Here is a 13,624-nt window from a genome sequence, read left to right as displayed (position 1 = left end):
TAATTCAAATAATAGAAGATTTTTATCAGGCTTTATGCAGTTCTATTACCTTGGGTAAGAATAAGCCTATTCAATGCCAGATGATTCAACTAGAATTCACTAGAAAACATGTCAAGTAAATAGACTGACCACCTATAATTGCTGCAGAAGTGATTAAAAAAGTAAATCAATGAAGATCCTATTGTTACATGGAGCTGTACATTCTCTTAGCACTGCACATGGTAATCATGCACTGATTGATCTGGGGCTGTCAGCACCACACCCTTATTGATCACATGCAAAGGCAATTCAAAAGTAATCCTGAAAACCACCCAATTCCTGCTTTCTGGGGCATTTATAAGGCTCAGTCAATTATACCCTTTTCCCAGCTTGTAACCCCAAATTTGGGTAAATGAAACCACATGAGGGCTAAGAGCCATCCCAGCTAGGAGCCCTGCTCTCTGTGCTGGTTCCCATGATGTGATTCACTGTGAGCTGCCAGCACCCATGAGAACAGGTAAACTTGGCACTCTGAAGGAAAACAGAGCATTTTACATTCAAGGATTTGTTTGTCCTTATGTTTTCTATCTGATGTTAAAATACAGTTGTATTTGCTTAAAGAAAATACAGTTATATTTGCTTAAAGGAAAAGGGAAATTTATTGTGAGCAGTTAGATCAAACATGGAGAAGTTGTTCTGTTCATGAAACAAAAGTTATGTGCACCTCTGAGTTAAAATACTTTTCTCTGTCCTGTGTTAATTTGGAATTGGTTTCATTAGGCTTGGATGAAGAAACTAAGCTGTGTTATACTTTTGACTTCAGTGGTTGGTTTGCTCAAAGGAGGGTAATTTTAGCTATCATGGATCAGAAAACAGAAGTAGTCCTTGGCATGTGAAAAGTCACAGCTGTTTTCACTCCCAACTGAATGTCTCTGAAAGCTACAAGGCTTTTGCTGAGTTCTTGTTTTAGACTTGTAATAGGTTAAAAGTATATTTAATTTTAGGAAACTACCTATTACTACTACTTAGATTAAACTTCAGAGTTTTTAAGCTTTGTGTCTGAATCATAGTTGTTTTGTTGTTTTGGTTTTTTTTAGGTAAACTTGGAATCTTTATCCATGCTGGTTATCTACTATGTGCTTCTGTTTTGTGATGTAGTAGTTCTCATATTCCGAATAGATCTGAAGAGGCCAAATCTGGGTAGCTACAAGGACAGATGGAAGCAAACAGCAGAATCCCTGTCTCAAAAAAATGCCATCAGAAACACTGAGAGCTCTGTTCAGGGAGCTGACCTGGTTTTCCACTTCCTTGTAACTTGTGCATGCATTTACATTTGCACAAGACAGATGTGGGATGCTTCCAGTTGTAGGTGGGAGCATTTTAATCAGGTGCTAGTGATCTTAATGAGCCCCTCAAAATGGAGAAGCTGACCTGGGAAAGGTCAGCAGACTTTGCTGTGGATAAAGTAGCAGGAATGTTATAAAGCACTGTGAGTTTGGCTCTTCCTAATTCCCTTTCAAGGCTGTAATAGCTTTTGTTTGATAGGAAAGAAAACATAAAACATTGCCCATGCCCCTGCCCCTTCTGGTGCATTGCAGCTACAGGGCAGAATCTGCCTTAAGAAACAGTTTTGGGCTGGGCTGTTTTTATGTTCCTCTTTTTTCTTTTGATTATAAATTCGACTTACTTTATTTTAAAACTTGTTTTTCTACCTTAAACCTAGTAGCATTGCTTATTTTTATAATTACTTTTATCTGAATTTCAACCAGAAATAGAAAGAAATAGCACAATCATTTGATAATGTTAACCTTAAAAAAAAAAAATGCCTGTCTTTATCTACTTGCTGTTTTTCACTTGTTGCCTAATTAAAGTATTGGATGGTTTTAACCAAATTATTTTCTCAATCTGTTATTTGAATTCTGCTGAAAATGTTAGCTTTCATGTGTGTTTAAACCTTTATCTTTAACATACAGATTGAGTTTAACATACAGGATTGGATTCACATAATTTAATAGGTAATATAATTCTGGGGAAAAAAATCTCTTTCACCCCCAAGTGAACTAATTAAATAAACTACTTAACTTCCTAGTGTTGCTATATTCAGAAGCTGAAATGTTCATGTAGTTCTTGGGTTTTTTTTCTGGTTTGTTTTTTAAAGTATTCTTTGATCCTATATGTAATATCTCAAAAGTGACAGGTGCCCTAAGAAATTGTAGTAGCCGAGTGTGGAATTCAAAGCGAGACTCTTACCAGTCTGCTAATGACAGTGGAGGAGCACAGAGGTATACCTGTAACTCAAGCTGATCTACTCCAAAAAAATTAAAAATAAAAAAGAAAGGCATGCCTGATGCAGACAGAAGAGACGCGCAGGAGAAGGGATTTTTGAACCACATGGCTGACAAGGAGCAAGGAGCTGGGAGAAGCAGCCGTGCTGGGAAGCTGCCTGAAGCTGAGAAGAAGCTCCACGAGGCCGTCTGCGTGCTGCTGGTGGAGCTGTGCGAGAGGTTCACGTTCTTCGGCATCGTGTGCAACATGATCCTCTTCTGCACGGCCAAGCTGGGCTACCGCAGCCACCAGGCAGCCATGGTCAACATGGGCTTCGTGGGCACCTCCACGCTGACCCCAGTGCTGGTGGGCTGGCTGGCAGAGTACCTGGTGGGGAGGACCAAGCTGGTGTGCATCTGCATGTTCCTGCACTTCCTAGGTGGGTGACAGCGTCGTGTTTTGCTGGTTCCCTTGTAGAAACGCGCTCTTGAGCGTGGTGTTTGGCATCGGTGTTCCCCAAAGCTCCTCTAACAGCTGATTTCATAGCTCCTCCTCTGCGAAGTGCACTGCAGTGTTTGCACCTTGGCAGCTTTCAGCGGGACAAAGGAATGTTTGTGTGTGCGTCTTGCGTGGCTGGTGCACAAGCTTGGCTCTTCGCTGAGAGCATGGATGCTCAACTCTTAAAACTGGTCCCTGAGGTTATTAGTGTTTGGCACAAATGCCAGGCTTCAGTCAGAGAGAGAATTTAGGAGCTGCTTCCCCACTGTTAGGAGTAAGATTATATGTAAATGTATGAAGGAGTTTTGTATTTGGACAAGAGGAAAAGTATTTAAGAACACACCAGTATGCACAAACTTTGTATCCTAACACTTGCACTGAGGGCCTGCCTTCTGCTGGCACATTCTGAATCTTCCCTGGGTATTATTTGAGCATGTTTTTACAGAAAAAGAACTGCTCAAACAAAATCCACCTGTTCTGTAGCAGGTGGGGCATCTCCCATGCACTATTTTGGCCTCCTACTGTAGGGCTTCTTCCAGCACAACCTGCTGGTTACTCTGTCAAATTAAACCAAGTTGATAGAAATGCTTCTTGCTTGGACCAGTTGTTGAGCAAGTCTGATTTCTACAATAGCCAGCCACATTCTTATTTAGACACACAACAAAGCAAGTTAAAAAAATCAGAACATTACTGAAATGTTCTTGAGCCGATTGCAAAACCGTTATTCAAGCAGTCTGGAAAAATGTTTGCTGTTGTTTTCCACTGTTTCTCCCCTTGTATTCTGGTTTAAATCTTTCTGCTGCTTGTCCTTTCTCTGCATTTCTTAAAGTAGAAGATTGGAGACACAAACACAATTTGATGCATTTGGGTATTGTTTTAACTAGAGCATTTCTTCCTTTGGAGATAAATCATTAAACATTTCTGATATGTTAAAGTTTAATGCACAGTCATAGTAGTGGCTAATACTGGTGTTGTTGAAACACCATTATATTTTAAGCTTTAAGTCCATTAAAACTTCAAAAATCTACAACTGACTAAACCTGAAAGACTTGTTTTGCAGACTAGAAGAGGCAAATGCAATTCATGGCAGTACTTCTATAGCAAAATTTTCTGAAAATCATATTTTCTATGAAGCTGCTACAGAAAATTTTTTTTCCACAAAAGTTTTGAGAATTTATTTCTTAATTTATGATTCCTGTTACAATTCTGGGATTTTGGAAGATGCAAAAAAAAAAAAAAAATCTGCACTCCACTGTGGGATGTTTTGTGGGTTTTTTTTTGGTTAATTGGTGGTTCAGTTGATAGAAGAACTTGAATCCTTGCAAGCAGTTCAGAGGAGGTTTGGTTTCTCAGAGGTCCAGAGTGGTATTGCTTTACATAGCAACATCCAAAAAGTTTCTGCCTCTCTACAGTATTATGTCTCTCCCTCTTTACACTTTTCTGTTGTTTATCTTTGATTTTCCATCTGTCTTTTCATACCTGCACAGAACATACCTGCTCTAAAAATTATTAATCTGGTTCTAATTCCTTTCCAATGACCATTTTCTTTGCATTCCAGGCACAGCACTGTTACCTGTGGTGTCATTCCCCTTCGAGGACGTTCACATCGACAGACGACACGTTCTCCTCACCCTGCCCAAAAGGGAGCAGAAAATCGTCTTCTACTTTGCCCTTCTCACAGCCAGCCTGGGAATAGGAGGCATAAGAGCCATTGTGTGCCCACTGAGTGCCTACAGCCTCGAGGACTGTGGGCCAAAGGAGCTCCTTTCATTTTTCAACTGGTTGGTAATTTAATGTTGGCTAAATATCTGTCAGGAGTGATAGAGAATTGCCTCGAAATTCAAAGATTCTGTGGATGGTGGGCTTCACGTTTTGGTTTTAATGGCAAAACTCTGAGACTTTGGAAGAGTTTCCAAGAGTTAAAACTCTTCCTGGCTTCTTCCTCTTGCTAGTAGATGATAATCTATTTTGGCCACCTTCAGAAGTGCTCAGTCAGAGTTTTAAGGATTAAAAAATTTGCCTAAGTACTCAAAAGGCTTGCTAACCTTTTTGCTGTTGGAACAACATACTCCATTTGGTTTTCTGCCTTTAACATGGCTATGCCTTTAGGATATTTTGCTGTTGCTCACTAACAGTGTCAAAATTCAATAATATATTCAGATTTACATCAGGGTAAATTTTTGGCAGTAAACTACTGTTTTTCTGGAAGTCAGGATTGTGGGTTGTCTCAAACTAAATTCACTGGTAGGAATCTGCTCTATTATTTCAGCTTTGTTGTTGAAAAGTTGTGGCATCTGATAAACCACTTGGCATTTGTATTTTGGTTGGTTTTTTTTTTTTCATTTACAGGAATTAATTGCTCTTAAAATGGTTCTTAAAAATCAGGGTTTGGATTACTTTTTTGGTATTATTTCTCTATGCATTAGGGAGGTAATTTTTGATGATTTGTTTGCCCTTATTTTCCCCTTCTGTAGGCCTATAGAGAGTGCTATATTTTCTGGTTAAACAATGCAGTGAGGAAGTTGCAGTGGGACTCTCCATATTCCTGCTTTAAGGAAGGGTGAAAGAAAGCCCTAAACTGCCCTCTTCCTTCTCCTTTACATGCATGGTTATTAAAATAAAAACTGAGCACATTTGCATATTAACAATACAATGCTGAAGAATCAATGAAGATCTTGGTGAATCAGATCCCTCCTCCTTTGGGGATGGCTTTCCTGGCTATTCTTTTTTCCTCCAATTATGGTTATATCAAGGAGTTTTGAATTAAATCCAAACTTTAGTGAATAAAATAGCTTTACCAAAGGTGGATGAGACTGTTAAGTTCCTTACAGCAGATTCTGCCTCCTTGACCTGCCCGCAGCAGAGAAGAGGGGAAAAAAAATCCTTCCTTTTTACTCTATTCTGAGTTTTAATCCTTAATTAGCAACATCATTTTGATTAAATAAGACTCTGGGGGATTAAGACTGGAGAGCAATCAGTTGTTCTGAAAGATAGCTCTGGAGAGTTTATTGTACTGTGGTCTTAGCCATTCAGAATTGTGTTTAATCAAAGTGACATTTCTCAGTGTTGATTACAAAGGAGATATAATACGAATAAAAAGTTCCTTGGGGGAATCCAAGTGGGTCAGCTCTTGGAACTTTGGAAATATCAAGACAGGCACATGTGCGATTCAAAAAAATTAATTTCTGCACTGGCACCCAAGGAGGAGCTTTGGAATGCAATCTCAAAATTTAGAAGAATGGGGGGTTCATTCTAAGCATTTTTAATCTCATTAAACCCTTGAGAATATATTCACTTTTCCTTGGTAGCCTGTTCTCTCCTGGTGGATGCTTGCCATGGGACTGAATTTTAAAATTATATAAAATGGGATGGCATACTCTTGATGAGTTTGAGTCTGGTCTTATCCAAGTTCAGTTTAAACAATCACAATTATTGAATTAAAGACTGGGTTAAAAGTCCTGGTAGTTACCTGTTTTCTAATTCTAATTTCTAATCCTTCAAGAAGATTGCTTGGCACATCTTACAGCTTGGTTCTAAGCTGCAGTATGTACTGTGGCTCTGACCTTATAAATAAACAGAATATACCAACTTTAAGTAAAGAAGAAACTTGGATTCTGTTGGATTAAGTTTTTCTAGGTCCTTCTGCATTTCCAGGGTTAAGGTTATGGACTGGTTCTGTTTTGCAGGAGGAGAAATACATTCTGTCTGTGGGGACAGAGAATGAGAGCAAAGGGTATAGTAAGAATGGGCAGAGCTGTATCTTGTCTTACAGACTCATTAAAAACTGCACAGAATGTGGGACCAATGGTGTTTTCCACCCTCACTCTCTCTGTTTTGTTTCCACATACTGCAGCTCAATTTCTGCCATTTCCTCAATACACTTTACTTTGACTTTTTAAATTTTTTTTCTACCTCTTTGGGATTTTTTCACTCCCTTTGTTTTTGCAAAGAACTCCATAGTGATTCTGAGAAAACTGACCTCCTCCTACCAAGCTGTATAAACATAAACAATACTTTTCAATAAGAATCACCTGGATGTTACTTCTTTAAATTTTTCAGCACAAATGCATTTCTGTAAAATATTTTAGGAAGAGTATTAGGTTTATGTAGCATTAAAGTTTGTATCTGGACTGCATTCTTGAAATGAGCCTCTCAAGCTGGCTTTTGGCTCTCATTGTGAAGAGGCCTCAGAGTGCTAAGGTTTCAGGAAGGAGCTCTTCCCTGCAAAACTAGGCAGAATATCCAGCTTGATGTATCTAACTCTGAGATTAGTTAGCTCTGAGACTTTATGTAATGAAGGCCCAAATTCTTTTCTGCTGCTGTCTGTACAGGATGAGCACAGCCCAGAATTCTGGCATGGCTGTTGAGATTGGCTCATCTTTCTTGTTTTGGCCATAGGGATTGCTAAACACATTGGTTGGGGTTTTTTTCCCTTCTCGATTTTGTAAGAGGAACTTTACATTTCTGTCATAAAGTATGTTGCTATGCAGCAGCGAAAAATAAAAGTGCTCTCCTGTACTCCATGGTCTTCTTTGGATGCTCCTTTTTCCAGCCAAACACTCAAAGAGCCATGAAAAATGTCAGGACCTTGGGTAGCTCAGTCATAATTCTTTAAAAAGTTTGGAAAACAGACACTGAACCTTCTGACTTAATAATTGTCAGTTAAGAATTGATTCAAAACTTTTACATAAGTTCTAGCCAAATGAGTCATGTAATTATATTTTTTTAAAGCTTTAGTTGAATGGGTCAATATTTTTATGTACAAAATCCCTCCAACTGTGTCATCATCGAGTAACATAATTCCAAATGTTTTGTCACTGAGAAGATAATTCTAGATTCATTAGCCCAAATACTCAAGTTCAAACAGCATGCATGATGCAGAAGTGGCACTGAACAAGAAAATGAGCTTTTCTTTTTCCAGTAATATGTATTAAGCTTTATAATTGTGTATTTCACTTTTAAATGAAACCATTTTGCTATGGCTCCAGCAAAGGCAGAGGAATCTCTTCTTGCAGGTGCTTTCAGACTGTAATCTTTGACACACTGGGATATTGCTCAATAATTGTGCTCTTTTCAGGGGTTCCAAACTGCAGTAGGCCTGCCACTAGTGGTATGCCATCTGCTTCCAGGAGTGTGTCATTAATCCTGTGGATGTCTTCTGTGATTTGGTGGGGCTCAGTACTTACTTGGGAAGCACCTCTACTACAAATTACAGTCTCAGAGAAAATTATGGCGGGGAAACTCCTTATCAAGATATTCCAGAAGCTAACAAAAATTCAAGCTGAGCCTTGCAACTAATAACTGATAAATTTTAATATTTTTTGCATTTTTTAGCATTTAATATTTCTTAACCAAAGGGTGGTGGCATTAAGACGTTTCTTTCTTAATCTTGAAGCATATGATTGGATGATATTTCATACGCAAATCTTGTTACCAGATATTAAATGTGTAAATGGTAAATGTTGATGTATTTAATTAATGTCACCCACAAGAATATTTCCAGTACCAGACTGATAATTTGTTCAGCTCTGCTGCCTTAGTACACTTTAATCATATACCTCTTGGAGCTGAGACATTTGAGTGAAAATCTGTTTTAATTGCTGTGCTAATGTGTGCATGGTACTGATGCTGTCCATGATTACTATACTTAACCATGCCTTTAATTGGATGTTTTAATCTTCTGTAAAAGCTTTTATATTATTCAGCCTCTCCACTTTTCTCTCTCTTGTCTGTGTGTTCCAGGTTTCATTGGCTGGTTAACTTGAATTCAGCAGTGGTCTTTGTCAGCATTTCTTACATCCAGCAGTCCGTGGCCAGGAACCTTGGCTTTCTTATCCCATTTGTGTCTGGGCTTATGGCTATGATCACAATTCACATGGTTCGGGGTGAAATGATTTACAAGCCTAAAACAGGTAAGAGGCAGCTCTGTCTTAGGAAACAACTTCAGAGATTACTTTCACAGAAGAAATCAATTTGCGTATCTGAACTATTTTTTCTATAACTCTGCCCTCTTTGGTGGTAGATCCTTAGGGTTTAACCCTCCAAAATCTGCCCATGAGAAATTCTGTCCATCCTCTGGAGATTCTGGGTAGGCTGTAAAAGTGAAAAGCAGTCTCTGGTAAACTCATGGGTGTTTTCTGTCGTGTCAGGGCATGTGTCACAGCCTTTGCCTCTGCAGGAAGGGATGTAATCTGCCTGCTGCTGGTGGAATTGGTCTTGTCATATTTCATTCAACCTGTTGTCTGCCCAGCCCCTCACATTCCAAAGGAAAGGAGGAGGCCGTGGTCATCTTGGAGACCAGGTCAGATGAGCCAGGACACAGCCAGGCTGCTGCTTTGTTGACTCTGCTGGGCTCGTCATGGGGCACTCAGTGCATCTTCTGGTTTCAAACCTGAGTGGGTTCAAACCCTTGCAGAACAGTAGCACCCCATTACTGCTTCTTCTCTTTTTGTCAATGTCCAATCTCCAGTGCAAAGCAAAATAAAGTTTCTCTGACTTAAAACGTCTCATTACAAGCTCTGCCAATGAATTGAGCTAATACCAATTTTTCTGTTGTCTTTTATTTGCTTCTGAAACTAACTCTGCTTTGAAAAGAGCCCCAAGTCCCACTTATTTTGTTGTTAGCTTCTTAGTCAATTCACTCTGGAATTCTGCACTTTTTTTTCTCTTTTAGTCTTCAGATTTGCTCTTAAAATAATCTAGGTCTGAAACTTAATGAATGGTGAGAATAGTTGCCAAGTGCAGTCCTACAGAACAATAAAAACTCTACCAACTCTGCGTTTTCAGGTTTTGATATGCTATTTCAGATTTTATTTTATGGTGACAACATTCTGCAGGCTAATTCCACACAGCCAGTGAGTTTTAAATATTAGTTTATCTAATAAAATGCCCTTACTTAGTACTTCAAAGTGAGTGCTTCCAGTAGGTGCCAATGGATATTTCTAGAAAATCATTTCCACAGCAGAGATAGTAGGGAGACCTTTTCATTCTGCAATCTTACTTCATTTTGGGTTTTGGAAAGTATTTATTTATAGATACCCTATTTATCGTAGCGCTTTAGCACTCGGAAAACATAGAAGTGTCACAACCCCCATTTGCATGGATGGCAATTTGCCAAAGGTAAATGAACCTGCATTTCCAAGCCTGAAGCTAACAGTTTTGTGCTCATTCTACGTTTATTTCTTCTGAGAAACAAGTTGGCAATTCCTGAACCCAGTAAGCAATCAATGAGTTTTAATATGCCAAGTACTAGAGTGGAAACTCCTCTTTTGTCCTGCATGCTACTTGGAAGACCTGAGATGATAATTCTGGCATTGAAATTCATCCATGAAAATTCTCTTAAATCTTCAACTGTTTTTTAAACTTTTTCCTTCTCACTTCACTACTGCCCTTTCCTAGCTACCAGACTTCAGTAGGCATTCAATAGACATTCAATAAATGGGAACAAAGTATTAATTTCTTTTGGTTTTTACCTGCTCAACCAGAGAAACACATTGTGGCTAAATAACTGATAATAAAAGGAACTCTTCTCCATGGCTGTTGGACAGGATTGCTTCTGTAACAACTGGGTTGTGAACCAACTGGGTTCAAAAGAGAATATTTTAAAACAAATCCAGAGTTATTACCTTTCCCCTCTGTAAAAAGACAAAGATGAATGTATCAGTTTGTAATTTCCCTCCCAAAGTGTTTTGTCTTGGCTGATGTTTATCTTGACAGCAGGTAAAAACATATCAATGTTTAGACGTGTCGAACTTCTCTGATTTCTTGCAGACAGTTCCCTGCTGACGACTTTTGGGGTGATTTTTAGTGCCCTGAAGACGTGCTGCGTGCGCCACCGCTACCTCAGCACAGCCGTGCCCAGCTGGCTGGATCACGCCAAGGAAAACCACGGTGGGCACTACTCTGAGACTCAGGTGGAGGGCACAAAGTCACTGGCCAGACTCTTCCCCTTGTTCACTTTCCAGATTCTCTACAGAACGTGCATTATGCAGGTGGGTACACAGCTTTTGAACAAGAATCTTGAAATAGGCTCTGGCGTGTCACCATCATATTTGCTGGAAAAATCCCTTTGCCAGGATTCTTCTCCTGGGAAGCTGAGAAGCCTCAGAGAAAAATGAAAACCATAATTATCTGATTTGCTTCTCCTGTGTTTTGCTGCTTTGGAATGTGCTTGGACATTGTTTACCAACAGGTGCTTGTTTGATTGGTTTCTTGTGAATTGTTTTGACTTAATGACCAATCACAGGCTGTGTCGAGACTCTGCAGAGTCACAAGTTTTTCATTATTATCTTTGAGCCTTCTGTCTGTATCCTTTCTGTATTCTTTAGTATAGTTTAGTATAGTCTAGTTAGGTATTCTTTAATATAATATCATAAAATACTAAATTAGCCTTCTGAGAACATGGAGTCAGACTCAATTCTTTTCCTTGCCTTCAACGGGAATCCCAGAAAATACCACACTGGCGTGTGTTTAGCACCATCTCTCAAGGTGTGTTTTTCTGACTGGTGCTTTGCCAACTGAGCAGCCTTGCAAAGTAGCTCTAATGGCCTAAGAATATACCTTGCTGTAGCCTCTGATCTCCTCAAATAATGAGAACTGACTTGGTCAAGACTCATTAAGAAGCTTGTGTGAGTGCCTGCTGCTATCTTGGAACCTTTTTACTGGCTGAGCCATCTTGTGTGAGAGTCCTGCTCTCCTCGTGATGCCGTGTCACAGTTACCAGCACTGAGACTCATGCTCTGTGTTCTTGAAAAATGCAATTTTCCAATGTGTTTCCTTACTTTTGGGGGAGGCAGCAAATCTTTATTTGCTGTTTGTGTTGCATATTTCTCCTGCAGTTTAGGTTTTTGTGGCTGCTGTACCTACAGTGGAAGTGGGTGGGTTTCCAGTCCTTTCCCAGCCCCTCTGTCAGGCTGGCCTGAGCAGGTGTGTGTGATATAAATGTAAATGTGTCAAGAAGCTCCTTAAGCTGACACAATTCTTTCAGATTCCTTTCTGTCTGGATGATCCTGGGGTTGGAGGTGACTGGAATGACAAGTTTATGAACCAGCTCAGAAATTAATTTTTACTCATTGGTGTTAAAACGCTACTTAAGGAAATTCTTACAAATACGTGTCATGTACTGCTTCACTGACACTTCCTCATGCCATCATTCCATGTTCCATCCATCTGCCTCATTCTTTCTCCTCTTTTCTCCTCAGTTCTTCCCTTCCCCCCAAAAGTGTCAGCAATTGGAGAGGTGGGGTAGACTTTGAGATGGTCAAAGAATCCAAATTTATTGTGAAGTACAAGTGCTTGTATAGTATTGTAGGAAGGCTAGTAATGTTTTACTACAACGATTGGGTTAATCATCACATGAACAAACTTATACATATTACAACATCTCTTGCTTGCAGAGGTTGATGTAATTTTCTTTTTCTGGTAAGTCAGTCTGATTTAAATCTTCTTGCAATCTTCAAAGCTGTTTTTTCTTGCCAAGATGTCCTGTTATCAAATCTTTTATGCTAACCAGGTCCAAAGTCCATCATCTGTCTTGTGTGTCCCAATACAAAAAATCCACAAAAAAACAAACAAAAAAAACCACATTCAAAACCAAAACCACGCATACATGACCAAGGTTATGCATTAGTGACCACATGAAAATTAAAGAGATATTATCATTTATCAAGTTGATTATAAAGTATTTATCTAGAAAATACAGATGTCTTTCCATTGCTGAAAGAAGTTAATCCTTTGGCAGAATTTCCAAGAAGTTTAAGGCTCTTTCACGAAATCATAGGTCAGTATCTTTTTTGTAAAGTTTAATACTATTTTCTTCATATTAAGTTAACAGCTTTCAGGCCCTGTGATTCATGCTGATGATATTTTAATTCCTATTAAGAAATCAATTCTTATTTGCAATAGGCATTGGAAAGAAGGAGCCAACAAAATTTGACTGAGTTCTAAACATACTTAGTTCTGTTGCTATTTATTCTCCCTTTTATAATTTATTTTTCCTTTTGGAGGTGGAAGGTAGGTGAAAAATATTTTTGTGAAGAGCTAGCATTTGCGTAATTCTTGAGCACTGAACAGACTCAAAGTGGGTAGGGTTGACTATAACCACTGATGAGAAACCCTACATGGGCTCAGTTAACAACTATAGATTGAATTTTGGACAGCTATAAAGCAGCAATATTCTCCCTGGGTTTGAAATCACTGATCATATTGAAGGGTGTGCAGGATGCTGCAGGAATCCAGAGCTCAGTAAAAACAGAGTCAAAAAACTAGTTCTAAGTTGAGTTTTGTCATGATTGTACTCTGGGAATTGCTCAAGTTGGAGTTTCCCAGTCTGTGTAAAATACAGTGGATTATGGCTCCCTGCTGCATGTGAAATTAGCTAATCAAGCTTCCTCAAAAAAATCCCAAACAAACAAAAAACCCCACTGAAAAATCTGTAAATCTGTTGGTAGAAGCCATCAGGATTTTGATTTTACACTTTTTTATAAACTCAACATCTCTTCTTGTAAGCCTCACACAGGCAGGAGGAATTATTTGCTTTTGTAGTGAAAGAGTCTTACAAACCTACTTAATTGTGTACCCAGTTGACTGCCACTGGGTTCCTCATCTTCTTTCTGTCTTTGGTTTTCAGTTCCCCCAGGAAAAGGAAGTCCCCTATAGGTGCCCTGACTGTGAGGTGCATTAAGCTGGTCCTAAGACTGTACCCAAATCTTCATTCCCTGTAGCTTTTAAAGTGCTCCTACCATGAGCACACAATCATGAGTCCAAAATCACTCTGTGCCTTGCAATTCTAAAATAAAATCACTCTGCATTTGGCTATTTCAAGATTCTGATCTGTTAAACACAGTCTGGGTGAAGTGACTGAAGTTTTGGGTGAAATTATTTG

General features: G+C 39.1%; 1 protein-coding gene across 1 annotated transcript in view; it reads left to right on the top strand.

The window, feature by feature from the left end:
- The first annotated feature begins 466 nt into the window (after positions 1-466).
- SLC15A5 (solute carrier family 15 member 5) overlaps positions 467-13,624 on the top strand; it is a 31,042-nt gene continuing 17,884 nt past the window's right edge. The window contains exons 1-5 of the mRNA XM_041484521.1: positions 467-496; positions 2,171-2,683; positions 4,301-4,523; positions 8,485-8,654; positions 10,513-10,733. Of these exons, the coding sequence (XP_041340455.1) occupies positions 2,320-2,683; positions 4,301-4,523; positions 8,485-8,654; positions 10,513-10,733 (978 nt within the window). The 5' untranslated portion in view covers positions 467-496; positions 2,171-2,319. The remainder of the gene's footprint in view (positions 497-2,170; positions 2,684-4,300; positions 4,524-8,484; positions 8,655-10,512; positions 10,734-13,624) is intronic.

This window comes from Pyrgilauda ruficollis, unplaced genomic scaffold (assembly GCF_017590135.1).
Source record: "Pyrgilauda ruficollis isolate IOZ18807 unplaced genomic scaffold, ASM1759013v1 scaffold66, whole genome shotgun sequence".
NCBI lineage: Eukaryota > Metazoa > Chordata > Aves > Passeriformes > Passeridae > Pyrgilauda > Pyrgilauda ruficollis.
The sequence above is the reverse complement of the archived record's forward strand: the minus strand, read 5'-3'. Positions and strand labels throughout refer to the sequence as shown.